This window comes from Lethenteron reissneri, chromosome 30, assembly GCF_015708825.2.
Source record: "Lethenteron reissneri isolate LAM-NWPU_2019-01 chromosome 30, ASM1570882v1, whole genome shotgun sequence".
In the NCBI taxonomy this organism is placed as follows: domain Eukaryota; kingdom Metazoa; phylum Chordata; class Hyperoartia; order Petromyzontiformes; family Petromyzontidae; genus Lethenteron; species Lethenteron reissneri.
The window spans coordinates 9,309,546-9,327,877 of record NC_083808.1 but is presented as its reverse complement, the minus strand read 5'-3'; the positions used below and the strand labels follow the sequence as shown (position 1 = coordinate 9,327,877).

Sequence of the window (18,332 nt, the reverse complement as noted above, 5' to 3'; positions counted from 1 at the left end):
ACTCCTCTCGAGCAGTTTTGAGTGAAGATCTCGATTTTCCGTGTCTCATCAGCAGTCAGGCTGTCAATTAGTTCCATGAACAAACCGAACCGGTTTATAGGAACCGGTTTCGACAGAAGCCTAAGGATCCGACGCATGACGTCACATCTATCTCAAAACCATAGTGCGGATGAGCAAAGCCCACGCGCGTCCGATTGGCTGAGAGCCGCCACGATCCGCCGCGCGGACCAATGGGAAGCGAGGAGACGGCAGCCCCGTGCCGATGCGTTGTGGGGATTTGCGGCTCGCGATGGCGAGCGGCGATGAGTTGGGCGATGGCGACTGGGAGGAGGAGGTGGAGGTCAGTGGTGAGGGTCAGTGTGAGGGTCAGTGGTGAGGGTCAGTGGTGAGGGTCAGTGTGAGGGTCAGTGGTGAGGGTCAGTGTGAGGGTCAGTGGTGAGGGTCAGTGGTGAGGGTCAGTGGTGAGGGTCAGTGTGAGGGTCAGTGGTGAGGGTCAGAGTCTTAGAGTGGTGGTGGTGAGGGTCAGAGTCTTAGAGTGGTGGTGAGGGTCAGTGGTGAGGGTCAGAGTCTTAGAGTGGTGGTGGTGAGGGTCAGAGTCTTAGAGTGGTGGTGAGGGTCAGTGGTGAGGGTCAGTGGTGAGGGTCAGTGTGAGGGTCAGAGTCTTAGAGTGGTGGTGGTGAGGGTCAGTGTGAGAGTGTGAGGGTCAGAGTCTTATAGTGGGGGTGAGGGTCAGTGGTGAGAGTCAGAGTCTTAGACTGGGGGTGGTGAGGGTCAGAGTCTTAGAGTGGTGGTGGTGAGGGTCAGAGTTTTAGAGTGGGGGTGGTGAGGGTCAGTGGTGAGGGTCAGTGGTGAGGGTCAGAGTCTTAGAGTGGGGGTGGTGAGGATCAGTGGTGAGGATCAGTGGTGAGGGTCAGTGGTGAGGGTCAGTGGTGAGGGTCAGTGGTGAGGATCAGTGGTGAGGGTCAGAGTCTTAGAGTGGGGGTGGTGAGGGTCAGTGGTGAGGATCAGTGGTGAGGGTCAGAGTCTTAGAGTGGGGGTGGTGAGGGTCAGTGGTGGGGGTCAGTGGTGAGGGTCAGTGGTGAGGGTCAGTGGTGAGGGTCAGAGTCTTAGAGTGGGGGTGGTGAGGGTCAGTGGTGAGGATCAGTGGTGAGGGTCAGAGTCTTAGAGTGGGGGTGGTGAGGGTCAGTGGTGAGGATCAGTGGTGAGGGTCAGAGTCTTAGAGTGGGGGTGGTGAGGGTCAGTGGTGGGGGTCAGAGTCTTAGTCTGGTGGTGGTGAGGGTCAGAGTCTTAGAGTGGGGGTGCTGAGGGTCAGTGGTGAGGGTCAGAGTCTTAGACTGCAGGTGGTGAGGGTCAGTGGTGAGGGTCAGAGTCTTAGACTGGCGGTGGTGAGGGTCAGTGGTGAGGGTCAGAGTCTTAGACTGCAGGTGGTGAGGGTCAGTGGTGAGGGTCAGAGTCTCAGACTGCAGGTGGTGGGGTCAGAGTCTTAGACAGGGGGTGGTGAGGGTCAGTGGTGAGGGTCAGAGTCTCAGACTGCACGTGGTGGGGGTCAGAGTCTTAGCCTGCAGGTGGTGAGGGTCAGTTGTGAGGGTCAGTGGTGAGGGTCAGAGTCTCAGACTGGAGGTGGTGAGGGTCAGTGGTGAGGGTCAGAGTCTCAGACTGCAAGTGGTAAGGGTCAGAGTCTTAGCCTGCAGGTGGCGAGGGTCAGTTGTGAGGGTCAGAGTCTTAGACTGATGGAGGTGAGATGCTGGACCCGTGGCATCACTCGTTCACTGCTCTCGTGTTTTTGTCGTCTTAAGTTTTGTTGTTTGTGGAGGAGACTTCTGAAGGACGCTGCTACTCGGGAGTTAAAGGGCAGTCGCCCTCCAGCAACAACGGAGCGCAGAGGAGCGACGCTCACAACAATGAGCGGAGCGTCGGGCGACTAAAACTCAGCAAGTTGGCGCAGTAGGGGGGGGGCATCTGCCAGCCGTCTCAGTCAGCCGACCCACGGCAATTGGCGCTGGATGATTCAAGCTCCTGACTCGTAGTTAACGCGATAGACACAGTCAAGTTGAATAAAAACTTTAAAAGTTCATTATCGCGCTCTCATAACGTCACGACAACGTTGACTGTGGAACGCGTGGGTCAACCACATCCCATAGTTGGGCCAACCAAATGCCAAACGTGAAACCAACGTTTGGCCAATGACATGCCAACTTTGGGCCAACTTTGCTTGTCTTCTGGGTATTTATTGCATTGCAACGCCTTACCGCAGCTTTCAAGGTTGTTTTTTTCTGTTCTCGTTACCGAAGCATATACGTGTTTATATTGGTAGGAACCTCCTGGTTACACCAGCCCACAAGGGATTATTGTGTCTGTCCGTCGTGCAGGGAGAGGCTGGGTGGGGAGGGGTTGGGTGGGGAGGGTGGGGCTGGGTGGGGGGTGGCAGGGGAGGGGCTGGGGGGGAGGGTGGGGTGGGGCTGGGTGGGGAGGGGCTGGTCACCCCGTGGTGCCCTTATAAAACTCAACGTTTAACCTACTCACGCCGGCTTGTGCCCACCCTCACGGTCGGGCATATTTGCGAAATACACCACGCCGCCGTTGACCCTGGCCATTGACCGAGCAACCCAACGTTCCTACCAGCTCCCTCCGCAGGAATGTATTTTTCTTGAGTCCGCCTTTAAAGAGCACCTCCTCGTGAGATGAGAAGCGTGAAACGTGAAACGGAGTAACGAGTGTTCGGGCAGCCACGGCTCAATCACCCGGCGAAAGCGACCAGACAGCCTCCAACAACGCATCCCACGTCCTTGCGTCAACCGCGTAATGTAGAATCAGAACGTGTCGTTATGCATTCCAGTTCAGACTAATACGAGGAATTGACGGGCTACAGCGGGGATGAAACGCCGTGCGTGGGTGTTACGTGGGGTGTGGATCAGCGGACGGACATGAGGCTGCCGGTTAACAGAGTTAAGGCGGTGGTGATTTGAGCAGATACACAAAGGGGTGGAGTGGCAGCTGGAGTTGAGTTAAGCCTGGAGAGGAAGAGAGAGAGAGAGCGGCTGGGTTGTGAGAGCCCTACATGAAGTGGTGAGATGTTAACTACCTCGCCTGGTATGCAGGAGGTGGTAGGTTCGATCCTAACCCCTGTATATTTGCAGTTTGCACGTGGTCGTGGGGATTTTGCTCCGGGTTATCCCTCCACATTTAAAAAACATGCGTTTGGAATATGTGGCTGCTTTACATTTCCACACGATGAACAACTTCGTTGAGCTATCATCTGTGGCCAGGTCGCTTCTGAAAAAGAGCTGTATCGCTCAGTGGGCCTTACCTGGTAAAATAAAAATTGAATAATACAAGTATGAGAGTGAAGGTAGATACGCTTTCGATTGTTGCAATTGTGGAGCAGTATATTTTACTAAATCGTGTTACCCATTTGGGTTCAAATGTACACGATTGTCGGAGTCTTCTCTTGAATGTATGAAGCTAATGTTACTGGTTAGATGTAGTACAATTTAGGCGACGTTACAACAGTATTACAAATTCTCTGCTCACGCTGCTGCTGCTGGGTTGGCAGTGCTGCGCAAGCACGAATACACAAACAAAACTCAACACATTTATCAAGGACACCGTGGCCCTAAAATGAAAACTATTTAATCGGCGTCGTGGGTTTTAATTGGGCAATATTTCATTCCACCAATAGGTGTCAACATGATCACTGCTCACGCTCGTTTTGTTTGCTTTTCATCTTGTTCCAGGAGCAATACGTGGTGGTTGAGCTGTCTGGCATCATAGACTCGGATTTCCTGGCCAAGTGCAACAACAGCTTTAAAATACTGGTCAGTGGAGGCTATGTGAGTTTGCGCTTACCCAATGTTTTAGCTCTGCTTGATATATTGCGGGCCATTTTTTGGGAATGTCAAGTTATGGTAACATTGTACTGAAATGAGTGATGGGTGGACAAAATAATAATGATGATGCATCATTCATGCAATTTGCATATCGTAATGCTGCACAATCTTCCAACACGGAGGTGCATATATAACGATTTTTCAGCCGATTAATGAGTGTATATGTGTGGGAGGAAACCAAAGCACTCGGAGAAAACCCACACTTGCGAGGAGGCAATACTCTTATCCTACACAGATGTAGTAGGTGATGTTAGTTCTTGCTTTAGTATACACTGTCTTCTATTGGCAAACCAGAGTAAGGCTCGATTCCCATAAGAAGGATATTGCGTAAAATGTATGCAATCCACCAACCCTCGGTTCCAACATCGTGGATTACAGGCGTGCGCCACCGCCACCCATCGGCGTTCACGTGTCTTTCGCCAGTGTAGGCAATTCCACATTGTTGTTGTGGTAATTAGTTTATCCGCATGACAACCGCAAATTCAACTCCCGCAAATTTAATTTCGATTGCATCAACCGCAAAGAGATGGTGAGCTTTCAAACCATGGCTGGCCTTAAACTCTCAAACCGATTTAATCGAATTGTCTTTAAGATGAACTGGAATGTTTTGTTGTGTCATGATAAAAATATGTTCTGCTGCAGTGTTATTGTCCCAACAAGAGCCAAACTGTTGAACAGGATTAAAAAAATACCTCGGCACGTTAAAACAATTCCCAGAGCAATGCTCTACGTCTGTAAAGGTTCCAAGCTGAATGTGTGTATAAAGTGAGTGCCTGGAATTCCATTGCATGCTGTGATGCTCAGCAGAGCATTGCATTTTTTTGCTCTCTGCTAGGTTGTAATATTTCATTTTAATTTTTCCACTTGACCCGTGGATGTGCTATGTGATACAAGCTGTGTATTGCCAGCCAAAGCTGATTTGTGGTTTAGTTTGACATCGATCCAACACATTTGATTTGCAACCAAGGGATTAACGCCTGCACGCACGCCAAACACTTCTATTGTAACATCTAATTTCTCCTTTGCGTGTAATTAGCTGTATACATTCCCCAAGTTGATGAATGAAAGTTCACGTGCAATATTTAACAAAAAGTAAGCTGGTGTGAATGAGGTCCCCTCACGCTCTCATCCATCTCTTCCTTCATTCCCGATGTTGTCTCACGATACAACTCAATTATCCACACATCATGTATAATGTGTGCAATAATATCACCATAATACAGGTGTTTTGGGTTAGATGCGTAAATATAAATGTGTCGTTAAACCCGCCACCACCCGACACAGCCAATTAGTAAGCTTTGTCACGTAAACAGAACACGCCAAATCGTTACTAGTACAGCACACCTGTGTGTTGGAGAGCAAATCCACAACATTTACAATCTGAGTATGACGTTTTGCCAATAATTACAACTAGCATCGTCAGGTGGACAGCCACGTTTGTGGATAAATCCTGTTTCGTTCCTTAAATAGAGGAATAATATCTCCCTGTAAGGGCAACGATGGCACAGTGGTTACAGCACATTGCGCTATGAAGCCAGCCATGGCTAATGTCAGTGGCCAGTGATATATGAACTGGTTCTGGCCCCCCTTCACCAACACACATTGTGAGGTTTGAGCCAGCAACCCATCATGACCAACACAGCATGGCGAGCCCTTCATGTAGCAGTGGACTTGCAAATAGCCCTACATTATTGATGTTGCTTTCCCCTATTTAGATCTCAGAAGAAAGCAGCTTTATAGTTGGTGATCATAACTGGCTTTAATGTGTTGTGGTTACAATGATGACGATGCACTTCACCAAGGAAAGCCTTACTGAGTCTTCAAATCTCTTTCAGGAGGGTTCTGCATTGCAATGCTGATAAAATTTCATTAGGCAGGGTTTGACAATTGGAAGTGTTCCTGGAGGAAATCCATGCATGTCATGAGCTAACACTTAAAGCTCTACTGAGATTGATAGCTGTGCTGTCATCAAGCAGTATTGCATTCCTAGCCTACAATACCTCGTATACTCAGGTCGTCTCCCAGGCTCAGCCCTGCTTATCTTATATTTTCTGATGAGATTATGCCCATTCATGATCATTTAGTCACTGAAAATGAACCTGTTCCAAAGTTGCTTATTAGTGGTCCAGATCTCAAATTTGACCAACCATCGGTTGCCATGCAATCTTTACTCTCATTTGAATGGAGAAGGCTGGTGAACATGGAAGTTGGACCATAGTCAATTGCAAGAGGTGGAAGTCTTGACAAGCTCTGCCCCAGAGGTCGCAATCGGGTACCCGATACCCTACCCGATACCCGTACCCTACCCGTACCCGGCCGGGTACAGGTACCCGTTTGCGACCCTGGTGCGGCCGGGTACGGGTACTGGTAGGCCGTGAGTCACTGGTGAGTAACCGTTTGTCACTCATTTCCCAACGTCTTGTCTCTTCTCACAATTCAAGTTCCTAGAATCAACCCACCCGCGCCTGCAACATGGCTTCATCCCAGAGGTCGCAATCGGGTACCCGTACCCTACCCGATACCCGGCCGGGTACGGGTAGCCTGGTATCGGGTAGGGTACGGGTACCCGTTTGCGACCCTGGTGCGGCCGGGTACGGGTACGGGTAAGGAATCAAAACCCGTTTACGACCTCTGCTCTACCCTAACCCAGCTTTACTGTTGTCCATTCTCATGTCCACACTGCCTGCAGGGGGTGGACACGGATGAACCCATCATGCAAGTGGGTGGCTGTGTCTTTGCTGGTCGATACGAAGGTAATGAACAACATTCCTGGATGTGTGGTTTCCTTGGGAGTTATCCGTGCTGTCGACTCCATGACTTAGTTCAAGTGCATGCTGAACAACCGCCTTTGTTCCTCTGCCTGTGACTGGTTTCCGCTCTATTAAAGGGAATGCCAACTGTTTGTGTGCAGCGTCTTCAGATGCGGTTGCATTTAAATGCTATGTACACGTCAAAATTGTGTGATATTTGTTGCATGTTCAAATGTGAGTCTGGCTTGCGCTTGTTTTTTTTCATGGAAACACATTTGTAATTTTGCGTCCTGTACTTTTGCACTTGCTTACAGATGCACTCGGGACGTGCGTGTTATTCAAAGAAAACTCCACTTCAGGTTAGTGTTGCAAAACGGATTGACTGATTGGCATTTCTGTATTAACATTGCGTAAAGTAGCATCGTTTGCTCTAAGGTCCTGGTATGGTCAGTCATAATATCGCTGTTGTACTCAAGCATTGGCTGGTGTTCTTTTCAGTTGATGGTCCTCGGCTATTAGTGACAATTCCCACATTTCTTTGACCGAGGTCAGTCTATTCCACCCAAGGACGACCACTTGACTTCCAACAAACGAGGTTGACCCGCACCTCCGATGAGCACGGTTGGCTACGTACGGTGCTAATAGGTTCAACGTACATACATACGACCTTGACCAGGATTTAAATTCATAGACTCATGACTTAATGTCTTGCTGTTATATCAACTCAGCCATTTCCTAGCCTCTGTGATAGTAATACATCTCATGCTGCTATAGGAATAAATAACTTGATATTAGTGCTGAGAAATACTTGAGGCATCGTGATTTTGTGTATGATACTGAAGGTAAAATCTCCCTTTACTTGAATGGGATTCTAACGGTATCAATATTTTTTATGGGGATGTTGGCATTTACATCAAAAGAACGGGGATTCTTTGACAGTTTAGCAGTCATGCTTATAGTTCTCATGCCTTTCAATGGAAACTCCTGAGTCTCTTTTGAATTGAATTGGAATCTTGGTGAAAATTTCAAGGATAACCTCTTAGGTGGTACACTTTGGCAATGCCCCATAGAAAATATCGATTATCCAGGAGTCTTTAACGATCCCTCATTCTTCTTGGAAATTGTATTCCATTTCAATAGTTGGATCGCGATTCTGGGTTAGCAATTATAGTAATCGCCCAGCACGAATATCTACACATGTATTTATATGCAGGTAGAGCAGCAGATATAATAAACATTAAAAAAATAGGAAGTTGTGGAATGACCTGAGGATCACTGATTAATTTAGCTTTTTATGATCACGATACATGCATCAAATTGCGTGTTTGAGAATGTGTTTGATCTTCTTGGTTCTTTCGGTAAAGTCACGTAGAAGGGAAATAATAAAATAATAAAAATAAAACATTATAAAATACAATTCTCACGACGTTTCGGCCACAACGCAAGCAGCCGTCCTCAGGTAGAGAACAGGGCTGTCTTTCCGTCTTTCCGACAGCCCTGTTCTTCACCTGAGGACGGCTGCTTGCGTTGTGGCCGAAACGTCGTGAGAATTGTATTTTATTATGTTTTATTTTTATTACTTTATTATTTCCCTTCTACGTGACTTTACCGAAAGAACCAAGAAGATGAATCTCTGCAGTCGCGAAAGCTTTAAATCTAAATGTGTTTTGATTCGTATGTTGGGTGTACGTGACCCCTGTAGCCACCAGTGGCCACTGCTTCACCCCTCCGTTTAACAAAAATAATACATTTGTGGAAGCAAATTGGGACCCCTGACTCGCGACAATTCATGGAATTGTAGGAGGAGTTGGGTTTGTTTAACTCCTTAATAATTACCAGCATGGCCAATGATTCGCCTCGTGACAAGTTGTGGGAAAACCAATTTATTGGGCATTCCTTACCATTTCTCAAGTTTCATTCCACAGGCAATCATTCATTGGCAGTCACGAATGTAAATGTTTTGGAAATTCACAAAGCCATTTCCCGGCAAATACCACATATGTCATCATCTTTGACTTATTCTTGATGGTGCCCAGGTAGCTTGGCTTGGCCGAATATTTTTATGTAAGAATTTTGAACATTTTGCGTTTATTTCTGTTGAATGTATAATCTTAATCAAGTTGTTTTAACACTCCTTGCACATATTGTGTACAAAGCATTTTTCTTAAAATGCACATTGCAAAGACATGTTTTTTCCACATTTATTGATTTAAGTTCAGTTACTATACACTTTGGTTCTTTCCGTAAAGTCACGTAGGTATAAAATAAAAATAGTTACTACTTTTGTATGTGTTGAGATATATTGTGCCATACTTGTCTCAATGGATTCTCACCTGCTTACAAACAAAGTTTACGCATCCGTTACCTCAATTAGACTATGGGTGATTTCATCCTCACGTGACGTCTGGGTATTACGCAAAGCCTGGTACAAAGGAGCGTTGAAGCTGTCACGATACGCGTCGCTGAGCCGTGAACGATGACGGCTGCTTCTCTTGTTTTACAGGTCCTGGGGACGCGTCGGAGGGCACGGCCTTGAGCTACCAATGTCACACAGCCAAGAAGCTGCTCATGCATCGAACGTTCCTATCCGAAAGGCAATCATCTGAGCCCGTCTCTGGTGAGATAAAGGGGGCGGCAGTGAGTGAGGGAGGGCAGGCACGACTATCCCTTGACTCACCGGTGCCTGAAACGTGACAGTCAAGGTCATAGCACCGAATTAGACAATTTGGATTTATCCGGTAACGTCACGTGTTCGCAAAGGAACAAGGTAGTTGTGTGTTGTACTTTCAGCCTCCTTTGCCTCCCCACTCTGACATGAAACAGACCTGGGACAGAAGGAAGGTTATGTATACCTGCACCAATTGTTGAAAAGGTAGATCAGAATAGAATGCTTTAGGAAAACTGAGTTTGTGAGTAGAATGTTTTCAATCATTACATATTACCTCATGAAATGCGATTGAAAACTGGACCACATTTTAATGATAGCGCAGTGGGTAGCGCACTGCATTATGACCCCGGTGGCCACAAATTTGATTCCCGGCCACTGCTAATATCAGTGACGAGTGATATCTGAGCTAATTCTGAGCTCTTCGGCTCCACCAACCTAATTTGATCAGCATGATGAAGTATATTTTTCGATTTAAAGCTTTCGTGACTGCAGGGATTCATCTTCTTGGTTCTTTCGGTAAAGTCACGTAGAATGGAAGTAATACAATAATAAAAATAAAACATAATAAAATAATTCTCACGACGTTTCGGCTACAACGCAAGCAGCCGTCTTCAGGTGAAGAATGAGACACTACCAAGCTAGGAGCTTATATATACGCTGGGTTGGAGGTGCAAGAAGAGCGCCTTAACAAAAAGAATCTGCATATGAAGAGGAATTTAGCATATTCATGGGAAATGCGTAGGAGGTGGGCGGGGGGGTTTCAAAGTCATATTATGCCCATGCATTATGCAGGATCAGCAGCACCAAGGGAGGGTGTACGGAGTAGCATTAACAAAGGAAAGGAATGTTATTAGTATGTAGCTGCAGTTACTAAACAACCACGTAGAAAACTAAAGTATAAACTACATAAACTACATATACTTTAGTTTACTTTAGTTTTTTATGTAGTTTATACTTTAGTTTTCTACGTGGTTGTTTAGTAACTGCAGCTACATACTATTAACATTCCTTTCCTTTGTTAATGCTACTCCGTACACCCTCCCTTGGTGCTGCTGATCCTGCATAATGCATGGGCATAATATGACTTTGAAACCCCCCCGCCCACCTCCTACGCATTTCCCATGAATATGCTAAATTCCTCTTCATATGCACATTCTTTTCGTTAAGGCGCTCTTCTTGCACCTCCAACCCAGCGTATATATAAGCTCCTAGCTTGGTAGTGTCTCATTCTTCACCTGAAGACGGCTGCTTGCGTTGTAGCCGAAACATCGTGAGAATTATTTTATTATGTTTTATTTTTATCATTTTATTACTTCCCTTCTACGTGACTTTACCGAAAGAACCAAGAAGATGATGAAGTATGTCAAACAACCACCATGACCAACACAACATGAGGGGAGGCCTTCAACCAGTGGTGGATTAAAGAACTCTGACAATGTATTTTTTAATCCACACATGTCTGGATAACAAGTCATCCAGCAGTGGTTTCCCAGAAGCGCTATATTTATCCGATCCATGTTTTACCCAGGAAGAGAGCAGTCACCGAGAACTGGCAGCAAATTCATTCCGTTTGCTTTTATCCACGGTTAACCACGTTGAATTATGGGGTAATTTTCACAGATAGTTGTAGATAACGGTGTCTGCCAATAGCACCCCCAATATCAATGCAGAAAAGGGGAGTTTTACTGTACTGGAGGCAGTCGCAAGTACCATTACAGCGGTGTTCTTCATTGCAAGGCCCGTGGGCCACTGGCGGCCCCTGGTGGCCTTTAGTGCGGCCCCTGGTGGCCTGTAGTGCGGCCCCTGGTGGCCTTTAGTGCGGCTCCGGTGGCCTTTAGTGCGGCCCCTGACGTGCAGCCCCCGACAATACACAACATTGGAAAACACCCCTTGCAGGCGGTGTGGCGGCTCTCGCACCGATGCCTTATCGGCGAAAGTGGCCCCCCTCTGAAAATTAGTGAAGAACACTGGATTACAGCACGAGTGACCCTGACCCAATCGCACCACCCTCACCCACCCTCCCACCCGCAGGCATCGAGGCGATGCAGTTAGACTCGCTGGAAGGATACCGCCACTCGTCGGGATACCACTGGCAGCCGCCCAAGGAGGAGATGAGCACAGACGTCACAGGAGGTGACGAAGAGGATGAGGACGACGATGACGACGACGGCAAAGATGACAATGGGGACAACGACGGCGACGATGATAACAATCACGATCGACGGCCAATGGAGGCTGCGGTGCCCAGCCCAGGAACAGCGAACGAGGGCAGCAAGGAAGCAGTACCCGAACCATCTCTCGGCACGAAGGCTGAAGCCTCAATTGTGCCGTGATGGCCGATCAATCTCCAGCGGTTTTTTTGTCGGGCTGACTTTTTCACTGGCTTGCGCAGAGTGGGCCGTGTAACATGCCCACTAACGTTAACTCAATTGTTTCTTTGCTCAAAGGAGTAACAGCAGAGTGGGCCACATCCTGCTAAAGGCCTGAACCAGGGGAGAAAATTCCACGTTTCCCATCGTGGGAGCCATTCCCTCCACAGGTTGACAACTACTGACTTGCTGCAAAGTGGTTATGTATTTTATTTACCTCCAGAAGGATTATGTGGGCTGAGTTGACATCCGCCTTCTGGTAAGAGTTACACTCCCTAACCACACCACCACATTCTGCAATGTAATTACTACGAGACATAATAAACCGGTATTGAGCTGCATACGGCTAATGTTTAAGTCAGCTCTGTGCCATCTCTAATAGGCTGAGCCTATGTAATTGACACTGATGATGTATCCTGTGCAGGTTGTTTGGTAATGAAGTCACAGCACACTGGCATCGGTGTTGCCACGTTGAATCTACGTAGTGGGAGGAGGTGGCTTATGATGCTTGCAATGTCCTCAATGTCCCTTGAGGTTTGTATTGGTCTTTATGTCATTGGTCGAGGGAAACTTCCATTCACTCGGACTGTGTGTATGCAATGTAGATACATGACCCTCATGGAGTTGAACACGGACGTGTGGAGTGTTTGGGTACATTTTGTATGTTGACAATACCGCATAAACTCGGCTCTATTATAAGTCGGTAACATCAGTCCCGTTTACAAGGCTGTGCATTAAATAAAATCATTGTTTGGTTTGCATTTATTTACAGCATTTATTTTCCACACATAACACAAAGTACACTCAGATACAAACTCAATTATCACAAACATCCAATACTGTCCACAACACACCGACATCAAACACTCAGTATTAAGAAAAACACTCAACTGGCTACAGCATCCAGTATTATCCTCAACATTAAAAAAGCGAAATGCACAAGACGATTATTGTGGGCCGTGTCCGTTGTTTTCCCCTGTGCCATGTTAAGAAAAAAGCAGAAATTAGTCAAAATGCTGAGCATATGTATTTAAATAACTTTACATTGTTCACTGCAGCCAAGAGGCAAGGAAGCATTTGTTATTGGCAATTTAAAAGTCTAAGTTGCTCACAAAGCAAGGCATCGATGAGGTATGAGTTGGCATGTAATGACGCATCAATTCAAATCTATTGTGCGTGTTAGATACATTTTTATTCGTATATGTTGTGATTAGTTTTAGGTAAATTCTGCAGCCACTAGATTCTATTATGATCCAGAATTAGAATTCAGCGAATCACAAGGGAGCAAATAAAAACATTAGGTTTGAGCGTATGTATGTTGAACTTCTTTCGCACCGTACGTAGCCAACCATGCTAATCCGTTACCCACTCAAAGCTATAGTCATGGATTTTCCTTCAAATGGCTAATAATGGCCAAATGATAGACTCCTTAGCTTAGGTCTCTGTGCTAAGTTGTGTATTAGAGTTTAGATGTCGCTTCCATATACTGTGTTTTCTGTCCTTTCAAAAAGTATAAAAGGTGCCTCTCAGCATGTTAAACTGTTAATTCCTCGTGAAACAGCATTCAGGTGCTGCTTGTGGTTTCGTGAATAGCAGTGACACCAATGTTTACATTTCAGTGGTGCAATTTTATTGATGAGCACACTGATGAATTGATGGGCACACATATTGTGTATTGATGCTCTTCAGCCCTAATTGGGCAGCTAGTGCAAGTTTTGACTCGTTCACATGAGTTGCCGTTATGTGCCCCATAGGCTCGGATTATAAAGGAGGTGTGGGTTAGGCACCGGGGTCTAATCTCCAAATTGTCTGCTGTAACAAGCGCTTGGGTGCTTCTCAGTTGGCAGCCTTGAGCCAATGGTGGGGATATCCACATTCCTGTGAGAGAACAAATCACTGTGGACTTCCAGTACTTGTTTTATTGACTCCAGACGGATGGTGGGATTTGAATGAACAATTTCTACAATTGTGAAAAAAATTCAGTAATTTTAAAACGTTTACTCAATAACCGCCACCCCCCCCCCCCCCCACTGCCCCTCAATTGTATGCCGATTGTGATACCGGTGTCATGAGATGAAATGTCTTTTCAGAACTCTCGCAGGGGAAGTACATCTCCCCTTGTTAGAGAACGGCCCGCAGAAGAGGCTATTACAGAACCAATACTGAGAACACGTCAGGCGACCTTTGGTCCACACAGTAGGGGCAGCACTTTCCCACCCACCCTTAATATTTGTCACGTGACAATCATGCAACAGTAAAACTGTCGCTTGGCAAAGTGCGGAACCATATTTGTTGGGGGGTTTTGCAGTCATTTGGTGACTGGGTTCAGACCATCAACTCGCTACATTCGGTGGTGATAGCTCGCAGCTACGAGCTGCCCAGTCACCTCGCACTGCAGCACCACCTGGCAGTGGTTCACTCGCTGCACTATGAACCCAGCCACCTGGGTTCACTTACCAGCCATCGACAACATCAGCGGCATATGGAATCTATACCAGCCCTGGACCTTCCTTCGGTCAACTCGGCCCTAAAATGTAGCTGTGTGGTGTGCAGTGAATGCTGCAATATTGAGGTAGTGCAAAATGGCACCGTGTCTTCAAGGCCTCGGCAGTAGAGGAATACAAATAATGCTTTGGCTCTTTTTGATCCGCCGGGATGTTGTCACAAACCAACATAACAGCAGAAGACGTCCCCTATTCAGGGAGGTAATGGTGGCATCAGGCTCACATCTGAAATCAGCACAAGCAATGGGACGGGGTCGTAAAGACGAGGACTAACGGTTAAGTCTTCATCCGTTCAGAGCAGAGGTCATGGCAGACAACGCTCGCACGCAACTTGTAAGAAGTTTAGCGTCGACAGACGGCAGTGTATCATGTCGACAAAAATCGGGGGGGTGGGGGGGGGTTTAACAATGTCTATGTTCAACGTACACGTTTAAACAATCACATCATCTCTTGACACAAATTATGTGGAGAGGGGGGGGGGGAAACGCCCCACATAGTATGGCAGTCAATATGCGTGTTTGTGTAATCCATAAATAGTGGGAAGCTTTCTCATAAATCTCCAACATTTGGAGATATGCGCAGTCTGCGGCAGTGTTTCAGTCGACGAGATCCATGGGTCGGGGGAGTTGATTTCTATAAATAACAAGCACCGATAATATTAATTCTCGGAATATTTCTCGTTGCACAGCGCAAATTCCCCTTCAGTCGGTCTTGACAAGACCCATTTTTTTCAGATATAACAGAGATGAGAATCGTATTCCACTGGTCAGCCAACCGATAGAATATCTGCATACACGATCTTTCATCACAAAAACAGGAAATGAAGTGAAATCCGCCAGTCCGGCTGGCCAATTTGAGTTCAACAGGAACGAGAGCTTTACAGTTTCTCCAAGAATTGTGTTCGAGAATACAGATTGTAATTGAATAAAGAAGAGTCACTGCTGTGCCTTGCTGAGAAATATGTAATATCGTTATAATAGACAATTGTCTCAATATGAAAATGAGAGACTTTGTTCCAAATGACAAAATCCGTACAGATTTTTCAGCATCCCAGAAATTGGTAATTTTTTGCATCATGTGTCCATGGACTTAATTTTCAACGTAAGTTACCTCTAAAATTAGGCAAAAAATATCCGCGTTTCATCTGGTTCATGCAGAGGCGAGCTGTCCCTGGTTGTTTCTGCTTCACCGCTGTCCTGTTGGGTGGCCTGGCTTTCTTCAAAATGACCTCAATGACCGAGGGCCTCCTTTTGCCCCCCCCCCCCAACCCTCTTCGTAGAGCGACGATTCCTGCGTTTGATTTATAACGTTCAAAAGGATATTGACGGAGCCCAGTCCTCGACGATGTTTTATTTTTATAGCTGTTGGAATTCCCTGTCTAAGACTCAGTGGGGGCGAAACATCAACAAACAACTATGTCTTTAAGTCTTGCCGAAATGCTCATGTCTGTACGTTTGTGGGGCGAGCAGGTGGTATGAAAGCGGCTCGGGCAGGTGGGGCATGTCGGGAAAAAAGCAGCATAACAAATTTACGTTGTGCCGCTGGATAATCTATTTAAATAAGTAGACAAATAAGATCGTGTGTAAGTGCTTGCTGAAATATTACGTTGCAGGATCATGAGAAATGGCATTTGCTTGGGGAGGCCTTCATCCAGCAGAAGATTATGGCTGGTGATTAAATGGTAAGCAGCCAAAGCCCCTTTTAAAAGTAGTGAATAACCTAACATTCACTCTCGTCGATGGTTGTCTGTTACACACCGGATAAAACCATGTGCACAATATTCAGGTCACGACCCTATAAGCTTCGACTCTCGTTTAACAGCCGAGAGGAGCCGTCACATGGGGATGCTGTCTGAGAGTCGGTCAATATCCCGGCACACTTGGAGAAACTCATCCTGAATTTCCGGATCAGCATCGGCCCATCGGAAGCCGCCCATGGATCTCGCCGAAACCTCGCTGTCATATTGCGGAGCCGACCAGGCTGGTGAATAGTGGCCTTGCTGCTGTTGTTGTTGCTGCCGTTGCTGCTGCTGTTGTTGTTGCTGCTGCTGATGCTGCTGCTGATGTTGCTGCTGCTCGTAGCTACTGCCCTGCCGCTTCCTCTCGCTGCTCGAGTCCGGGCTACTGGATCCCAGCAGCATGAGCGACGAGTCGTCGCTGCTGCAAGCGCCGGGCAGATACGACGCCTCGGCCTGCCTGAGCCGCGAGCAGCTGGGCAGCGTCTCGCTCCACGACAGGTGCATGGGGAAGTCGGGGTCGTCTCCCGCGCACGACTCCCCGTCGCGTTGCACCTCCCGCCTCCGCACCTCCGCCTTGCCGCCCGTCTTTCCCCGCCCGCCGTGCCCGTTGCCCACCACCCCCACGTGGGCAGGGTGCCTGCTGTTGACCGACCGCTGTCTGCCACCCCCGGCGCCGCTCTGCTCATCGCCAACGCCGTCGCCGCCGCCTTCTGAAATCCGCACGCAGATGAAGGACTCGGACACCGACGCGTTGTCCTGGAGGCAGCCGCCGCCATTGTCTCTGCGCTCCATCGAGCGGCAGCTGCTGGAGATGCTGCCCTTGAGGTCGATCATGTCCAGCAGCTCCGGGTGGACCTGGAGGAGGCCGCCGTTGCCGACGACGCCGCCGTTGCGAGACGCCTCGTGTTGCTGGTGCCGCGGCGCCGAGGGAGGCAAGCGAACGCCGCTGTCCAAGAAGCGACGCGGGGCCACGTCGCGCCAGCGCACGTGCAGCAGGCGGAGGTAGAGCGCCAGTCCGCTAGCGGCAAGGCAGAGCGCGAGCTCGCCCAGCCGCAGGCAAATGAGGAGAGCGTTACGCCGCGCCATCGCCAAACCCTCGTCGCCCTCCTCCTCGTCGTCGCCGGCCCAGCGAGCGAGCCCCTGTGAGCTGATGGCGGCGTAGAAGCAGAGGCAGAAGTAGGGCGCGGCCACCGCGGCCACGAGCAGCACCACGGCGCCGGACGCCTGCAGGCCACCGCCCGCGGGGCCGCCGTGGAGCGCCAGGCCGTACAGCTTGGTCTTGCACAGGCTGGCGGCCCGCAGCTCCTTGCGCCGGCAGCGCATGGCACGCCGGAGGCCGGGGAAGGCTGCGACGTACGCGAGCGACAGCGCCAGGCCCCACGCGGCCGAGAGCGCCCGGCTGACCATGAGCAGGGACGGCCCGAGGCCGCCGCCGATCTCCGCCGACGGCGCGGGCGGCTCGCCGCGCCTCTCGAAGCGCGGCGGCGGCGTCGCCGCCGCGGTCGGCCCCGCCGCCGTCGCCGCATCCGTGAGCCCCGTGGCGGCGGCGGCGGCGGCCAGCGAGAGGGCGAAGTGAGCGAGCACCGCGACGAGCAGCGCCAGGGGCCCGGGCGTCCCGCGCAGCAGGGGCACTCGCGTGCGGGATGCCACCAGCGTCGCCAGGAAGAGCGCGGCGAGCGCCGAGCCGGGGCACGGCAGCGCCGCGTCGTGCAGCAGCAGCAGCGGGAGCAGCGGCGGCGGCGACGACGACGGCGGCGGCGACGACGACGACGGCGACGGCGATCGCTCGCTCTGAAGCCAGAGTAGCGACGCGGCCCTGAGCGAGGACAGCAGCAGGGCCGCGCCGCTCGACACGGCGAAGTGGACGCGCGCCGCCGGGAAGTGTCGGGCGCCCGGGGAGAGGGCGAGCGCCGCCAGGGAGAGCAGCGCGAGCAGCGCGAAGCAGGCGCCCAGGCCGTACGCCAGGCTGGAGCCGACGCCGGCGGGGCCTCCGCACGCCCACGCCGAACCGGCCGCTCCCGGCACGGGGAAGAGCGGGGCCACCCGCGGGCGGAGATGCCACGGCGGCCGTCCCCTTGTGGTGGCGGCGGTGGTGGTGGGGTCGGAGGTCGCGCTCGCGTTGCCCGTGGGAGGGAGCGTCCGTGCGTCCGTCGTGTGGGATGGGGGCGATGATATCAGCTCACCTGCGCACGATCAATACAAAAATGAAATGGTTTAAGTTCGATGTTAAGACGTCGTGACTGTGACCGCTAGAATAGCACCGCACTTCACATCTTCCTTTGCTCTGGTAGAACGCGCAGTCGACACTCGCCCTCAACGGTCGGCTTTTCACTTCCTCATTACAAAAATAAAGAAGAGTCCTGAAAATGATGTTACAGCCGCAAATTAAATCACTATATTAGGCCTCATTGTTCAC

The 18,332-nt window shown here is 49.4% G+C and overlaps 2 protein-coding genes across 3 annotated transcripts in view; one reads left to right on the top strand and one right to left on the bottom strand.

The window, feature by feature from the left end:
- Positions 1-251: 251 nt before the first annotated feature.
- Positions 252-12,435, top strand: GTF3C6 (general transcription factor IIIC subunit 6). Of its 2 annotated transcripts, none has more exons than XM_061563037.1 (6): positions 252-340; positions 3,735-3,815; positions 6,577-6,640; positions 6,952-6,996; positions 9,141-9,254; positions 11,337-12,435. In XM_061563037.1, the coding sequence occupies exons 1-6, from the start codon at positions 263-265 to the stop codon at positions 11,636-11,638; spliced, it is 684 nt and encodes a 227-aa protein (XP_061419021.1). In that variant the 5' UTR covers positions 252-262; the 3' UTR covers positions 11,639-12,435. The 2 variants fall into 2 exon arrangements, with proteins under 2 accessions (XP_061419021.1, XP_061419022.1); XM_061563038.1 differs by lacking the exon at positions 252-340 and adding an exon at positions 1,716-1,736.
- A 3,577-nt stretch (positions 12,436-16,012) lies between these two features.
- Positions 16,013-18,332, bottom strand: part of LOC133349594 (mucin-19-like) — a 53,822-nt gene continuing 51,502 nt past the window's right edge. Inside the window, exons 5-6 of the mRNA XM_061563161.1 lie at positions 16,264-18,099; positions 16,013-16,029 (exon numbers count right to left, since the gene is read on the bottom strand). Of these exons, the coding sequence (XP_061419145.1) occupies positions 16,013-16,029; positions 16,264-18,099 (1,853 nt within the window). The remainder of the gene's footprint in view (positions 16,030-16,263; positions 18,100-18,332) is intronic.

What these genes read in the sequence shown, in the direction of transcription:
- GTF3C6 (XM_061563037.1), top strand. Translation starts at nt 263, where the DNA reads ATGCGTTGTGGGGATTTGCGGCTCGCGATGGCGAGCGGCGATGAGTTG. An exon ending in ACAACAGCTTTAAAATACTG is followed by an intron (nt 3,816 to 6,576) that starts GTCAGTGGAGGC and finishes CACTGCCTGCAG; the next exon opens with GGGGTGGACACGGATGAACC. An exon ending in CTTTGCTGGTCGATACGAAG is followed by an intron (nt 6,641 to 6,951) that starts GTAATGAACAAC and finishes ACTTGCTTACAG; the next exon opens with ATGCACTCGGGACGTGCGTG.